At 39.5% G+C, this 16,926-nt stretch overlaps 1 protein-coding gene across 13 annotated transcripts in view; it reads left to right on the plus strand.

The window, feature by feature from the left end:
- Window positions 1–16,926, plus strand: part of ANKRD44 (ankyrin repeat domain 44) — a 152,284-nt gene that overhangs the window by 90,217 nt on the left and 45,141 nt on the right. For 10 of the 13 annotated variants that reach the window (XM_066999926.1, XM_066999929.1, XM_066999931.1 and 7 more), the window contains 8 exons: window positions 2,589–2,789; window positions 3,981–4,068; window positions 4,500–4,642; window positions 6,051–6,263; window positions 7,683–7,761; window positions 11,341–11,455; window positions 14,980–15,062; window positions 16,408–16,525. In XM_066999926.1, coding sequence (XP_066856027.1) covers window positions 2,589–2,789; window positions 3,981–4,068; window positions 4,500–4,642; window positions 6,051–6,263; window positions 7,683–7,761; window positions 11,341–11,455; window positions 14,980–15,062; window positions 16,408–16,525 — 1,040 coding nt within the window. The remainder of the gene's footprint in view (window positions 1–2,588; window positions 2,790–3,980; window positions 4,069–4,499; window positions 4,643–6,050; window positions 6,264–7,682; window positions 7,762–11,340; window positions 11,456–14,979; window positions 15,063–16,407; window positions 16,526–16,926) is intronic. The other 3 variants (XM_066999925.1, XM_048058424.2, XM_013187473.3) reach the window with 1 other exon arrangement.

The raw sequence follows: 16,926 nt of genomic DNA on the forward strand, positions 1-16,926 counted from the left end.
ATCCTACATGTATTACTGCACAGTTCATTTTGGTTAATTGCATTTCAAGGCATCCGTTAGCTTTTCTGTTAATTCACTTGATTCATGCATAAGGGAGGTATGCCCATATTTTTCTACTTGACAGCTAGAAATCTTCTGGCATCACATTGTACTCTCTCCATTGCTATTTCAAGAAGCAGCAACAGTAACTAACTGGAATGCAGCTCAGGCATGACTGCGTTTTCAACTGTACCAGTATTTTGGCTGTCCATTTTGGACCTTCTCCTATACTTCTGTCCTCCTAATACTTCGTTAACAGCAAGCCCAACTGCAGGCTGATTTGGCTGCTGGGGGCAAGGGGAGGGGATGCAGGAGAGAGAGAGGGTGGCTGTTTTCCAGGGACTGATGGACTTGAATCACCTCTGTAACAGTCCCAGTGCCTGCCAAGCCTGGAGGCAGGAATCCTGGGCTCGCTTCTGAACTCAGGCATTGTTTGGCTACTGGCTGAGCTTCCCAGCTGCTGGCAGCCACCAAAACCCGCTGAAAGGAATATCTGATAGGATATGAATGCTGTAATGAGACAAAATACAAAAAGCCATGTTGGAAAACAAAGATCAGACTTCAGCCTTAAAAAACAACTACGCTCTTTCTGATTCAGGAATTGCAGTATTTGGTTCCTTTTTTGGATGTGTCAGAGTACATGATTTTTATTTTCAATCACAGTTCTAACTGAAAATGCATGTCTTCTTGTGGGTTTGTCTCTTTTACTCTTTGGCTGCTGACAGCCAGTTTTAAGATGAGAAGCTCTTCTCCAGTGCTGGCAGTTCTGGTACCCCAGTGAGGCAGCAGGGGAAGGCGTATGGTATGAAAGAGTTAAGAGATTTCACTCTGATATCATGGGTTAGCTGGAAACACTGAAAACAGAGGCTTACGCTATAGCTGCGGACTGCATGCACATGTAGAAATTATGCTAAGAAAAAGGTCTAGCTCATGCTCTCAAAACCAATAAAATTAAAATTTCCCCATAAAGATTTTAACACTCTGTTAGTCTGATAGAGCAGCAGATCTGCAGATGTAAACAAAAATGTATACACACTTAAAAAACAAATAAAGTGTAACTATTATTAGCTTTGACTTTTCAGTCCTTATTGGTTAGTTTAAAAAATTCTTCCATAACTTTTTCCTTCCTTCATTAATAGTCAAATTGTATGATTTTTCCCGATGACTTCATGTCACAGCTGGATAGATCCCCAGTGAATTATATTTAAATGATTTTGAAAATAGTGGGCCTGTAGTTTAAAAAAAGAAAATCCTGTTGTGACATGAACAATATATCATTCTTGGTGTTTGAAGAGATGCAAACTGAACTAACTGAACAAATCTGTTAGATGACAGTTGGTGTAGAAAACAAAATTGTAGAAATTGTAGAAATTGATTGAGAACAATTGAGAACAAAGAACTAAAACTCCTAGTAATGGGATGTATTGTTGATACAGACTGCAGGCACTCTCTGGGGCATTTCTAGATACAAAAATGCTTTTTAAATGTACATATGATATATTTGTTATTTATTAATAAAACGTTGGCTGGACTTGCCAGAAAACTTTTCAGTTTATGGAAAAAGAATAAGGTAGTATAGGGCTACAGCTCTGCCGCTTCCCAGCTGTGAGTTGTAATTAGCAGACGAGGCTACTTGAATGCTACTGTGTCCCTGTGGTTCCTTTGTATTTTGTTGGTTTGTGGGGGGAAAAAAAGAAGAGAAGAAGCAATGTAATTTAGAGAGAAACTTTTTTAATCTGGCTTGCTTAATGGAAGTTCTATGAGTGGGAGCAGAAAAAAAGCTGATGGTAAATTCTCAAGTGAGACAGTCCCTCAAGAGAGAAGAATACATTTTCTCACAGGGAAATATTCACTTTTAACCAACAAAATGGTTCGTTTAACCTTAAAAGATGTTGTTTGGTCTCAGGCTGATAGAATGGATGTTGCAGTGAAGACTCTTGGCCTGTGCTCAGCCCTTAGGGAGGGAAGGAATGCTAATGGCAGCTGGGGACATACACCAGTGTCAACCTTTGCCTGTGATTCTCATGTTTTTGCAAAGCTAAAATTTTGTTTTTAGATATATATATATATTTTCCTTTTTCCTGTTTATAAATAAAACTTAGAGCGATTTACTGTGATTTCATTGTCCAAAATGACATGCTCTTCATTTTGTAAATAATATGTGTAAGAGGGTGCTCAGATAAGTCCATTTGTTTCTTAAGGTATAGCACAGTTAGGACGACTGAGGTATTGAGGGTTAATCAACCAAACAGGTTGGGCTGTCTGCATAGACAGCTTTGTATGTCATAAAATCTAATTTGGAAATTTTGATTGCAAGCACACTGCTCTGTGTGACAGCAAAGGTGATGCACAGTCTGGCATTTGAATGAGCAGTACTGTTTCAGTAACCTGAGAGGTTGTTTAGGTGAATGTTGTTCTCTTTCCCTCCTCCTGGCCATGCCTGGGATGCGTAAGTAAAATGCATACATAACATCACTGAGCTGTCAAGAATATGTGCGCTGTATTTATTCAAACTGCTTGTTTATAGCTCTTAAGTGCTCCCGTTGCAGGAAGCAGTGCAAGTACTGATTAAGCACTCAGCTGATGTCAATGCTCGGGACAAGAACTGGCAGACCCCGTTGCACGTGGCTGCTGCAAACAAGGCGGTGAAGTGCGCAGAAGTCATCATTCCCATGCTGAGCAGCGTCAATGTCTCTGACCGAGGTGGGCGGACGGCATTGCACCATGCAGCTCTGAATGGCCACATTGAGGTGAGTTGGTTAATAGCAAAATTGATCTTTGATTACTTATTTGGTTTTTCCTCTTTCAAATGTTTGTCCACTATGGCTGGGTCTGGACTGAGTCCCATATCCCTGACACCTATGATTGCTGTCATTCAGCTGCTTCCCAAACTGTGCCAAGTTACCTATCTACAGAAGTAAGAGTGGCAGGAAAGCATGTGTACAGAGCTGGCATGCAAGTGAACTGTGCATGCAAACTTGGGGAGCTGGCTGTGCCACCAGCCCTGGCAATTCGAGTGTGTCCTGGGCTATTTTGTGCTTAACTGCCTGAGAAAATAAGAGAAGAATGGAAAGAAGGAAAAACTGCTGGATTCATTTCATACTGAAAAAAAGTTCAGCTGTGTGAGATCCAGTCTGATTTTCTAATCAGTCTTCTAGAAAATTTGCTTCTTTTTTTTTTGAGATCATCCATACTGCTTCTCCTTACCTAATACAAGTAAACCCTTCTCTTATTACAATTTCTATACAAAAAAAAAACATAGTTTTGTAAATAAAGAACCTTCATAAATGGTTTTGATAGTCTTTAAATCTGTGTGGAAGGATTCTTCCAGCACCTGAAGTTCATCTAGAATAAAATGTCTTCAACTGGAACAGTAAAAATCCGTCAACAAAAGTTGATCAGTTGACACTGTAATTAAAAGAAGGAAAGGGAAGAGTAGTTCCTGTAAAACAATGATAGTGTTTGTCCTTTAAACTCCTGCTTTGGCCTTTTTCTAACTACTAATAGAAAAAGATAGTAATGCTTGAATCTAACAGTCATAATATAAAGTTCCTGATATTTTGGGTAGAGTATATCAGAAATTATAATTGAAATTATGCTGTTTATTAGATGATCTCTGTACTGATGGAAAAGCACTGTACAAGAGAAAAGCAAATATGCAGCTCTGTAATTTATGATTTCAGAATGTTTTGCTGGAGAAGAAACTAGTTGAATGCCATTCAGTTTTCTTTCTTTTTTTTACCTGATTTTTTTTTTTTTATTTCTAAATATTGGATGACTGATAATAGGGAAAGCAGCTTTTCACTTCTTAGCCATACTGCCTAAAATTTCAGTATCTCATACAAAACAGCCTGATTTTGTGATCCCAACTTTATCACTAGAATGGTTTGTTATAAGCTATTGAGTGTCTGATCCACATGGTTTGCTCTCATTACTACTAGATGGTGAACTTGCTGTTAGCCAAGGGGGCAAACATCAATGCTTTCGACAAAAAGGACAGAAGAGCTCTTCACTGGGCAGCGTATATGGGTAAGGCTCAGGTTGTTGTTCCTTGTTCTAATTTCCTGTTGACAAGCTGTCAGCATGTTTTACAGTGGACAAGACACAGACCTGTCCATGGAAGGTGAGAGATGTATTCACCCTGTTCAGGGAGGAGGTTGGCTGATTTAAATACACAATGCCCACTTAGTTGTGGTTTTTGGTCTTTTAATGACTGGAAAACCAATTCAGTAAAGAGAACTTTGACCCATCTGATGAAGGGGAATGTGTATTGCATGCATTTCTTGACCAGGTCTGGAGCTATAATTAAGAATATTTTGAAAATGATTTTTTTTTTCTTTGTAAAACTCTGGGAGCAGTGTGAAACATCAGTGAAAGGGCCAGTGCATTAGCAAAAAAGCAGTAATTTGTGGGTAGTGAGGCTGGTATACCTGTTGATACTCTTTTTCATTTTTTTGAAGGTCACCTGGAAGTTGTTGCCTTACTGATTAATCATGGTGCAGAGGTGACTTGTAAAGACAAGAAGGGTTACACCCCACTTCATGCAGCTGCATCCAATGGGCAGATTAATGTTGTGAAACACCTCCTTAACCTGGGGGTAGAGGTATGTGGTAATGTGCTCTTTATGACTTCCATATTTGGAGATACCTTTTCCTCTTTCTTATGGATGCTGCTACATCAGCAGAATTTCTAAAGAAAATTGTTTCTGTTTTCAGGACCATGAAAAGCACCTAGTGCTTTGTATAGTTTATTGGTTCAAGAGCCAGAAAACGTTCTGGAAGAAAAAATGCATGGTATGGACAGTAAATTCCAGGCTACCTTGCTGAAGGAAAAAAAAAAAAAAAAGAAATCAGGAAATATATGTTGTTCCTGTAGAGAAAGATGGAGTAATGAAGTCTACCTTGGCTTGGCATTCCCTTTGATATGATGAAGTTGTTCACAACACATTCATGGAGTACTTTACAAAACTGCATTTTAGGCTGTTTAAGTTTCAGGATGTGCATTTCCTCTCTAGCTGATGGAGGGAAGGAAAAGGATTATTTTCACTCCAGAAAAGGTCTTTATTTCAGGGCACAGACTTCTCTTAGGCTAATATTGCCAACTCAGTGGTCTAAAGCAACAGTGAAATGAGCAGACGAGTCTGTGCTGGTTGATTAAAGATATCAAATAAAGACATTGCATTTGTCAGCTTTATAGGCAGCTGACTTGACCTACCAAAAAGGTGTCAGAAGTCTGTTTTTACAGGCTGTTGACTGTGAAGTTGAAGAGGAATAGGTGTTTCCCGTTATCAGCGATGCCATGCTAATAATTACCTTCAACTTCCACATTTTCTGCCACTGGGGATATGAGCTTTGAGATGCCTGTATTTTGTGGAAAGGTATTCACAACATCCCTGAGTCTTGTGCAACCTGTCTTGCCATATTTTACAGAACAGTACTTGAATTCCAAGCCAGTCATCAAGAAGTAATGTAATCTTAATTACATCTTCATAATACTGAGCTGCTGAAAGCAGTTTCTTATTGAATTGTAAATGGCTGTGCAATTTCTCCTCCCCTTCACTATGACACTTTCACTCCCTTCCCAAAAGGAATCTCTGGAAAGAGATCTTAAACCTGATTCTATTCACAAAATCTCAATAGAAGGTGTTTTTGTGTATTTTTTTTTAAGTTTCTGAGCTTTTTCTTTATCCTACTTTCCCACTTACATATAAAAGCTTTCCAGTTTATTAGGACTTTTATCATCATCATCATTACATAGTCCTGCTATCAGCTTTAAGCTTCAGGCTGGCTTTTAGAAATTGCCAGTAGGATAAGACGTTGATGATAATGAAGGTAAAGCATTTTAAATTAAGCTCTCTGAGAGTGTATTTTCATCAATGAAATTTGTTGGTGAGAAATATGCCCTATGATAGTTCAAGCCTCCAGCTATTCCCATTTGCAGAATGTGATGCATTATGTAAAACAATAAGCTGATGTCTGTACTTCTAACTGTGTCTCCTTGTCTCATTTTAGATTGATGAAATGAACATCTATGGAAATACTGCACTTCACATTGCGTGTTACAATGGTCAGGATTCTGTTGTTAATGAGCTGATTGACTATGGTGCTAATGTAAATCAGCCTAATAATAACGGATTCACTCCCTTGCATTTTGCTGCTGCCTCCACTCATGGAGCACTGTGTCTTGAACTGCTAGTGAATAATGGGGCAGATGTTAACATTCAGGTAAAACTTGCATTTCAGCTCTTCAGTTTTGCTTCATCCTGTTTTCCTCACATTAAGAGGCTGTAAACTGTAGTAACAGGTACAGCAAGGCTTTAAATCATTGATAGAAGTAGAGTGATGCTTAGAATGCTAATCATTAAGCTGTTTGGATGAGGTTAACTTCCAGCAGAGGAGCTCTCAGTGCCTTGATAAATATAATGGCAGCCTTAAACTCTGGGCCAGCCACTCCTCATGAACCACTACTAGAATTTAGTTCCTGGAGCTCTGTGAAACTGTTGACCGAGGCGATGGTGGTAAGTCCAGGAACTATTCCTTCCTGGTGTTTTCCCTCCACCTGCAATATGGGTTTAATTAAACCTGTTTCTAACAAGTTTCTTTTGACTTTCCTGGGGAAGTAAGACCTTGAGGATGTTTGTTACATATTTTAGAGGCCTGAGTTTACAAAGCCTGATTCTGTTTAGGTTCTCTGAATTCTCTTGATAAAAGAGCAAGTGATACATCTTGGTGAACCTCAAAGGGACTTGCTAGAAAACTGAAATCTCTGAGTTCATATAAGATTATGGCTACTTTAAACTGTGTGTATTCCAGTTTCTCATCTGTAAAACTGGTCTTCTAGCATTTAACACCTCTGGAAGGTTCCTTGAGATCAGCGGACAGTCAGTGCACTATTTAAACTCAGAATTATTGAAATGAAATTAGGGATTGTGCTCAGCAATAAATGTGAAACCCCTGTGCCAATAGATGTGAGTAGTGAGGCTGGTACCTTCCCTTGTTATTTTCTCAGCTCCTCAGCTTTCCCAAGCTCATTTTGTTTTCTCTAGATTCCAAAACATTGATCTCAACTCATTGTACCTTTCCTTGCATATGTCTTTCCTGTTTTCTAATTGTATTTTGTAGACATTCTACTTTGGATTAGGTGGAAATTTATTAATTAAAACTTTTTTTAAAAAAATAGTGGCTTTTTTTCTAGGAGGTATCTGTAAAATGTGAATTGATAAATAGGTTATATTTCTTACATCTCTCAGAGGCTGCTCCTATTTAGCTTTGTGGTTCCTTTGTTTTCTTTATTCCTCTTGTTGCAAGGAGTAGGGAAAATATGACTGAACGGGAAATGTTATTTAATAAACGCATTCAAGAATGGTATGTCATATATTCGTAGGTTTCTACCAGACATTGCATCTAGCCAGGCTCTGAGGATGGGCTGTACCTCAGCCCATTTCTGCTTATTGCTGCGGAACTGTTTTACTTATATGCTTATACTTTCTGCATTTATCATCACATACAGATTCAGTCCTATAGTCTTCAGAAGTCAGTGGAGGTTTTATCTGAAGAATAGCTGTAGGATGTTGAGCTGAGAAACTTCAAGTTGTTACCACTACTTTACATGCTGAATGGTTGTTTTTACATTTTGTTGGTTAGAGTAAGGATGGGAAGAGCCCACTGCACATGACAGCTGTCCATGGGAGGTTCACGCGGTCACAGACCCTCATTCAGAATGGTGAGTTTTGCTGCCTGTTCAATACCTCTCCAGAAGTGTAGGCATTTTAGAGGTTGCAGTTTTCAGTTCTGACCCAGAATGTCAAAGGACTGCTCTGAGGGGTGTTCAACTCTCCGTCAAATTCTGACTTGGAGCTGCTTTGATATCTCTCATTCCACAGTGTCATCACAAGTGAAGATTTTGCTTCTTAACAAAATCCCGTGTTCCTCCAGCTGACAGTGGTCCAGCTGATCTGTTGTGATTCTTAACCTGAAAACAAGAGTTCAAAGCTGTGGCATTCTATCTGATAAGAGAAAGGCACAACAAACTTTCCAAAATGCTTTAAAGAGTAAGAAAAGTAAAAGTTTCTAACTGTCCTCCCCTGGGAGCTGTGGTGTTCATAGAGTTCACACCTTTTTTTCTGTCCTACCACTCAGCAGCTCTTCTTCCCTCACCTCCTTTAGTTCCCCACCTTGCTGCTGTCTTCACTAAGTGTTGAATAAATATTCTGGAGGGTGGATCAGCGCCACCCTGTTTTTTCTAGCATAGCCAGGAACAGGTTTCAGGATTCCAGATTACCTGTCGAATTCATTAAGTATCTCTTTTGTCTAAGCATATAACAAATATTATTGTTGGAGATCTGGCAGAGACCTGTTTCTGACTGACAGAGGTGGCTAGTACTGATTGTTTACTTATGCTTCCTACCTTTGGCTGTTATACCAGACAGGACAGTCTGTTTTTTTTGTTTCTGTTTTGTTATTGTTTGTTTTGTGTTGTTTGTTTTTTAACTACAATCCCAAACTTGGAACCTAATCTAACTGCTGTATCCCTTGATAGAGCTACTCTGTGTGAGATGTTTAAGAAGTCTGAAAAGTTAGGCTGTAAATGCAAGGGTGCTTACATTTACAGAAGACTGTGTTTTAAACAGAAGTCTTCAGTAGGTCATGCTTCCTTCACGTTGTCATACAACTTATTGCCATATCTATTCTTGGATAAATAAAATAGTAATAAAAAATGAGTTTGGGCAAGCTAAAAGAAAATGCAGTTAAGTGTAGTTTAGAGTTATTTAGTGAAATATGCTCTCTGACTTAATGGCTGTTGTTTGCTCTGTGTTGGATCTGTGTGTGAAAGGATTGGCAGTTCTTCATCTGTCCTTCAGACTCTCTACTCTTCTTCAAGTTACTTTGTTTTTGATTTTCTTTCTTTGTTCGTCGCCCCTCTTATTTTAGTGTTGTACACAGGTCTGATTACAAGTGAATCTATGCCTTGTTGCCATGGGATATTGTGGAAGAGAGAAATGTCAATGATTTAAAGAAATGCAACTTTATCCTACAGTACTTAGTGAATTGGGTAAAGACATCTCAATTTCTGGCTGCTGTTTCTGAGGAGTTTTGGAGGAAGTTGGCTTACCTTAAAATTAGAAAATTGCAAGTGTGATACCCATCTTTAAAAATGGGCAAAAAGGGAAGCTGGAAAACTTTATATATGCCAGCCAAAAATTCTGAAAGGAATGAATAAACTAACTTTTAAAGTACTTAAGGAGGGCATAGGCAATATCTGCGATAGCTTCTACAAGAGTGAAGTATGCTGAAACATAGTTCTCTTCTACAGGAGGGCAATGGGCTTTGTGAACATAGCACAGTCCTCTGACTTTTCTGTGGGCTGGTAATGATCATGGAGACCTCCCTCTACGGATGGAGACTCCACCCCAGGGAAGGAATCTGTTATGGCATTTCACTGAACTTTATTTACAATTAGAAAATTTTGTATAGTGCTTTGGTAGAACTTTTCTTCTTTTTTTCTATGGCCTGTTATCTCCTGTGCATGGTGGAAATGCAGTAAATATTACCATATCCTCATTTTAGCAAGACTTTTAAATACTTTCCTGAAGTATTATCACAGCAAACAAGTGGAGTATGGTCTAGATGAAAATATTACTGTGTGGGTGCATAACTGGTAGAAAAACTAAGACATTAATAATAAATGTGAAGTGTAATGAAGAGATTTTTGAGTTTCTCTCCAGTGTCTAGTACTATTCAGTATTTTCATTATCAGCTTGGATGGTAGAATAGAAAATGTGCTTTTAACGTTTGGAGAAAGCATGAAGTTGTGAGAGACTTTTAGTTTGGCAGAAAGTGGAGTCAGAATTGAAAATGATCCTGTACAGTTGGAGAAAGAAGTTATAATGCAAGTGAAGCAAAGGAGAGATACCGCATACAGGCAGGAATATCAGTTACACAAATACAGAATGGCAGCAGCCAGGTGAGTGGCATTTCCTCAAGAACTGATCTGGGGTTTATAGAGGATCAGAAGCTGAACACAAGTCAAGTCAACAATGTCTTGGTGTTGCCAGCTTAAAAAAAGCAGAGACAGAGAGAGTATAAAAAAAACACTACCACCACCACCAAAAAAAACGTACAACATACAGGAGTATATAGGTAGAAGCACAGACAGCAGGCATGAAGTAATTAGTCCTTTTGCTCAGCTCAGAATTGGTAGACATCAGCTGTAGTACAGTTTTTGGCTTTTGACATTTTCCTTCCAGAAGGATGTATGCCAGCTGTCGAAAACTGGGGGAAGGATGAGAATGGTTGGAGTGCGTCAAATCTGATTTGCAAGGAGAGACTGAAAGAACGAGGGTTGCTTGGTCCAAAAAGGAAAACAAGGACTTGATAGGAATCTTTGCATGGGCCAAAAGCTGCAGCAGAGAAGAGATAAAACACGAGATGACAGGCTTAAACTGCAACAGGAAAAGTTCTGTTTAAGCCCTGTGTAGTAATTTCTGATGATTAAATATAGGGCAAGAAAACGTTGAAACAGGTTGTCTGGAGTTCTGTGGAGTGTCAGTCTGTGGAGGTCTCACAGGTTGGTTAGGCAGATGTTGGTCAGCAAGATCACAAAGAATAACCTGAACTGCTGACTAGACCTCTTGAAGTCCCTTCTTACCCTTTTGTATCCCATGGAGAAATCCATGAGTTCTTAAACACAACAGGACAAATGCAGCCTTCACCCTCAGGATGGGGGCTGACGTTCTGCTTGGTAGAGCTGAGCAGATGTACCAAGGAAAAGGTGATTGTGTTGTTCCCTGGCAGCTGCTCTCCGCCCCTGTCAAACACAAAGCAGTCTATTTTTGTTTTAAGACACAGAAAAGGCACACAAAACAATTGTAGTTTGCAATGTGCTCCTGTTGGTCTTTTTGAATGATCTGTTTAACATTGGCGCCTTGTAGGTAAGGTTGAGTGGCAATGTGTTAACAAATCATGATGCAATTTCAGCAGTTTATTCTTTTACTTTAATAGAAGGCATGCATTTGTACCTTTAGATGAGCAGCAAGTCTGAATCATGTTCTTTGCCCGTTGTAGGTCATCCCATGCACCTGTCTGTTCCCTGCCACTGAAGTTAGAGAGGGAGGTGAAAGCACTTCAGGCAGACCACATTCAGTAGCAGTGGCTGCCTGTTGACAGGTGGCGTGTGCCAGTTCTCGTTCTGTGAAGTTCAGTCGCCTGGTTATGCTGCATTCACTAGAGAGAAATAGCGTTTGTGGTCACTAGTCCACACTTAATCTTTTGGTGTTAAACTGTATGAAAATGTCTTTTGCAGGAGGGGAAATTGACTGTGTCGATAAAGATGGTAACACTCCTCTGCATGTCGCTGCAAGATATGGACATGAGCTTTTGATTAACACCCTCATAACCAGCGGAGCTGATACTGCCAAGTAGGTGGCTGAGATGGAGCTGCTTCTAATGGTCAAGTGTTATGTCCAATGCCAGGAACCACAGTTACTCCTCAGTTCCTGAAGTATGGAGGTTAAAATGGATAAACGTATTTGTACTACACTTCAATGGGTGACATGGAACTAAAGTATGAATGGTGGTGCAGGTGGAAGGGAAAGAAGCCCTGCTAAGCTCTTATTGTGCACAGTTATGTGGTTGCAGGTAGTGCCAGTACTGCTTTTTCCTGAAGCTTTGATGTGGCACATGGACATAAAATGTACATGAAGTATGTGTGTATAAAGTGTATCTTGATCACAGGTATTCCAGCAGGAATGTAGCAAAGAGTTTGTATAGGAAACATCATTTGGAAAAAAATTTCAAGTGCCTTCAGAGGGAACTGTACACATATTCCCTAGAATTTAAGTTAGTCTAATAGTGGCCTATCGTACACCATGACTATTCTGTTATTTCATATCTTTCATATGCCATGGGATAATCAATAGAAATGCAGTATTGCAAAGCAGATGTTACTAAGCCTGATCTCAGTATAACTGTAGAGCTTGCCTTGATTTTGCATGGTTTCTGATAGCCAGATGGCTGAAATAATAGGACTGATTTTATTTGGTTTGTGGGGCTTTGTTGAATAGAGGGGTAATGAGTTGAAATTGGACACAAATTTCTAAATGTTGTTAGTGTTTTCTGCTTCGGTTCAGCTTTTTTTTTCTTTTTTCTTCTTTTTTTTCTCTTGTACTTGTGTCAAGACTGCACCCACAATAGACAGTTACTATAGTCCCAAACATTGGGAGGTGCTTGATTTTTAAGAGTAGTTGAGTATTCATAATTTATATTCAGGTTCTTATTGTCCATCAGAAAGAAAACAGCAAACCTGAAGGTAAAATAAGGGGTTTAAAAACAGAGTAATATCATGCTATGAGAGATACCTATACTGGATGTTTTTAGCAGATTCTGATTACATAAATATGTTTTCAGCTATTAGCTGCACATCTCCAAAATAAAATTTAAGAGTCTTCCACCTAGAATGCACTGTAGAAATGAATGACTCCTCTTGACTTACCTCGATAGAAAAACCTGATTGCAGATGTAAATGTGCTGGTTTTAGTTTTGAAAATACTTGCAGCTCTTTCTGTTTGTTTGCTTTAGCATGTTAAAGGAAGTGACACTTTTGCCCATGTTCATATATCAAATATGACTGTCGCCATGCAATCTCTGAAGGTGGAGTTGTCATGGATAATGAAATTCCACAGGCTTCAGCTAATGTTACTGGATTCTGTTAACATAGCCTATGTGAAGATCTTGGTGTCTAAATAGATGTGTATTTTTGCTAGCTCTTTTGACAGTACAGTAAGTCTCAGTCTGCCTCTTTTCTTGAGGCTTCAGGGTAAAATGAGATGCTATGGGATAGCCCCTCTTGGACTCAAGGTTATCCAGTTAGAAATTTCTATTTTGCACTTGGGTGACTTGAATATTGATCAAATAAATTACTTCTACCAGCACCAGAAATAAGTGAAGTGAGATAACCAGAGATACCAGGCAGATCCAAGTGATGCTATTGTGCTCGGCAAGGAGCGTTTGAAACACTGGGAATGGGCTTTTATATGTATTGCACATGAATAGCTCTGGCTGAGCTCCCCAAACTGGTTTTGAAAGACAGAATTCAGCATGTTAGCAACAACTGCAAACAGCTCAGTCAGTCTTTGAGGCAATTGCATTTTAAGGAGAGTGTGTGTAAGTGATGGGAGGAACTCGTGTGATCAGTGCTGTAGAAGTGTGACTGGCTAGCAGATGTGCAGAGTGTATTTTGATGGAAACCAGCCAAAACGTGCTGGGTGGAAATCTGGACCTAAAAGAAGAAAAATATTGCTTGAGATAGCTAGATGGAGATGGAGGGAAATGGGTGTAGAAGCAATGTGAATACAGAATGTCCAATGTTCGCTTAAATAAATGAGTCCACAGCTAAAAAATGCAACCTGCTTATACAGATGCAGCAGCTTGATGAAGCTTGTGCTGCTTCCTTTTGAAGAACAGACTGACAGATCATCTTTTAAGAGATTTAATCCATGAGGTAGAAAATGATACTGGCAAAAGAATATTTGTGCAGCACCTAAAGTCACTCTTTAATGTAGTGAAGCAGCAAGGAAGACAAATTTAATGTGAAGACAGAGGAAGGATGGGCCTGTGGATTCTGGAAGGAATGAGGTTGTTAAAAACAACCCCAAATTTGTTAAATACACATGTATAAAATTTTGGAGAGAACAAGATATCCTTATAAATATCCAACCACTTCTTTGTCTAAAGCATGATAAGCAATTATGATTTATGGTGAATTCTGCAGAGAAAAAAAAAAGTTCCTTTGTCTTTGGTCTGGATCTAAAATCCTCTTCCATGAGGTGATCACTCTCGTTCATCTACCAGTTGTCTTTCAGAGAGGAATCCATCTGCAGTTGTTCAAGAGTTTGTCATTATTCAAAAATTTATTGGCTGGAGCAGTCAGGAGATAATAATCTTGTTCAGATAGTTGGTTACACAGGCTCTGTGTTTATATGCACTTGGAGGACTGCTTAATGGTATTTCTAGAATAACAAGATGCTAATCGCAAATCAGTGCTCAATGACAGAAGCCAAGATGTCCAAACTCAGAAGTCTTCTAAGACAGTAGACAGTGGCATGGTTAGGGTCTGAACTGGGATGATTTGCTAATGTTAATAAAAGCTGCTGAGTGTTTGGCTTGTTTAAGAACTACGTGGTTGCCTGATACAGGTTTAGCGTAAAGATAGGTGTCTACTTTTTTTTGTTTTGTTTTTGTTTAACCCAGTATGTCTGCTCAGAGGAGTTTATAGTGTAATTGAAAAGAACGGTCATGTATTAAAGGGGGGGGGGGGGGAGTGAAAGAGCATGTGACGACAGTAGCTGGAGCAAACAGGATTAGATGATTAGTTATCAGTATGTGGGAGGAAAACCCTAAGTGTCATGGCACCCTAAAGGAAAATGTGAAAAAGAATCATTGGCTACACTAGCCCCAGGGGAGAGGGAAGAAGGGGAGGCTTTGAAAACCCAGGCAAGAGTTACCTAAGGGACATTTACTGCAGTAAAAATGGATTTCAGAAATAATACTAAAAAGCTTTTGGCGTTTACTTTTGTCCCTCAGAATGGCCATTGTGGTATGTTTAGCTGATGCAAAAATATGTGCATCCTATGCTGGGAGATTGATTCTTAGCAGTGTCTGCTCGCTTGCTTTCGCCTTTACCTTAGCTTTCATCTCCCATTTTTAGAAACCTTCCTACCACATTCTGTTCAAAGCATAATGCCAAGATTTTTCTGTATCAGAATATTTTTAACTCCTGAGAAGAATGGTAAGGAAATACAGATAAAATTAACAAGGCAGGAAGAATTTTCCTTAAAAAGGATCAAAAATGCTGCCTTCATTAAAAGACCTTTTCATGTGCTGTGTTTGTATGCCACCTGTATTGTTACATGACCTCGTCTAATGAGACTGTTGTGCCTTTCAGGTGTGGGATCCACAACATGTTCCCTCTACACCTAGCAGCCCTGAATGCTCACTCAGACTGCTGCAGGAAATTGTTGTCATCGGGTAAGTAAACCAAGCCAAGCGGCATCTGTGGAGCTCAGTAATGTGTGTCTGTGCTGCTTACAGCCCCTTTATACCCATTGTTGTGAAATGTTCAAATGAAATACTTCCTTTGCTGCTGCCTGGTGTGGTGTACACAGAGTGCGAGGCTTTCCTAACAGCATGCTGGTAATTCCTTGCATCCTGTATTGTTCATGCCCAAAGCCCTTTTCTCCTGGTAGGCAAAGAGAGTTTATATTAATTCACTAGGAAGAGGGAGAAAATTTAGGATGCTTTTCCAAATTTTAGGCATGCAAGACACAATTTTTTTCCCTCTCCTCAAAGAAGTAATTGACAAAATTATCTCCTTGAAGCCCACACTTGCACAGGTATTTGCATCTTGTTGGCATGCTGTATCTTAATTACAGCTAAAGTATGTTTCTGAATTTGGCCAGAGTAAAGGCTGGCCAAAGTTCTGCACGCGCAAGAGGGGAAATTAGTGAAGGTGTAGTCTATGGAGAGCGGTCCCAGGATCCTTACCAGAGTCCAAAGCAAAAGCAGCAGGAGTCTGCTGACACAACCATTTCAAAAGAGGCAGTAATAAGCCAAATCCTAAATATTTTTTTTCTAGGCAAGAGTTTGTGTGAGTTTAAAAAACAAACAAAGAAACAAACAAAAACCCAATCAAAAAAAAAAAAGAAACAAAAACCAAACAAGAAACACACAAAAAAAACCTAACAAGGCAGATCAATTTTTTTCCTAGAAAAGTATTTCATTACTCAACACACAAAATCTCCTACAACTACTTTTTTCCATAAGTTTGAGTCACCTAAGTGATAAAAAAGTGTGAAAAATGATAATTCCCTACCACATTACAGTAAACCTATGCATGTGTTGGTCTTGACCATCAGATCAGGAAGGGAAAGGAAGCTCTGGGTGACCACTGACAGGCTTATAGTTTGGCCTTGTGCATCTTCATGACTATCCGTGCATGCTCCTGCAAGCCTCTTTCAAAAAACTAAACCTAAACCCACACACAATAGAAATTACCGTATTTCATGCTCAGGCTGACTCTGTAGTTTTTCTCATCTCTTCATGTTTTCTGTCTCCATGTCCTGCTGTCATAGTTATCTCAATAAGTATCTAACTCCTGAATGCCTGTCATGTGGTTTTAAATAGGGATGTGGTGCAGAGCTGGATGCGGAACTAAATTCTTGTTGACTTCACAGCTCTTTTTATAGAGCTGCCAAAGTGGAGCAGCCACTCACTGTTTCCGTGACAACCTCTTTCTGACTGTAGTTGCTTGCGTTCTGTTTTTTCTAACTAACTGATTTTTCTGTCTCTGCGATGTTTCTTGTGGTTTAACTAGGACAAAAGTATAGCATAGTGTCCTTGTTTAGTAATGAGCACGTGCTGTCTGCAGGCTTTGAAATAGACACCCCTGATAGTTTTGGAAGAACATGCCTCCACGCTGCCGCTGCAGGAGGGTGAGTAATTGTGACTGTAGCTGTTACAAGTTTTTTGCTTTCATCGCAGATTTGTTGCAAGCCAGTTTGTCTGTGCCATCCACAGATGTCAAATTCTGGTCACTTGAGGTTTTATTTTGCCACTGCTCTCATGCACACATTGTTTGCAAAGCAAAGGAGGTGGTCTGAAAGGACTCCTCTAAAACAGACAGCTGGGTTGTGATTGAAGCACGAGTTTCAGATGTAGGGTAAAGCTTCCTTTCTGTGCCCATGTGAAGACTGCTTCAGTTTTGGGTTGGAGTGCTGTGTACTCACCCAGATCGGTTTATTGCCATAAGAGTTGCTGAGGGCCAGCAGTGAGCAGAAAAGTGTCAGTTCTTAAAGCAAAGCAGAGTAAGGAGAAGGAGCTGTGGCTCCTGGGA

This window comes from Anser cygnoides, chromosome 6 (assembly GCF_040182565.1).
Source record: "Anser cygnoides isolate HZ-2024a breed goose chromosome 6, Taihu_goose_T2T_genome, whole genome shotgun sequence".
In the NCBI taxonomy this organism is placed as follows: Eukaryota; Metazoa; Chordata; class Aves; order Anseriformes; family Anatidae; genus Anser; species Anser cygnoides.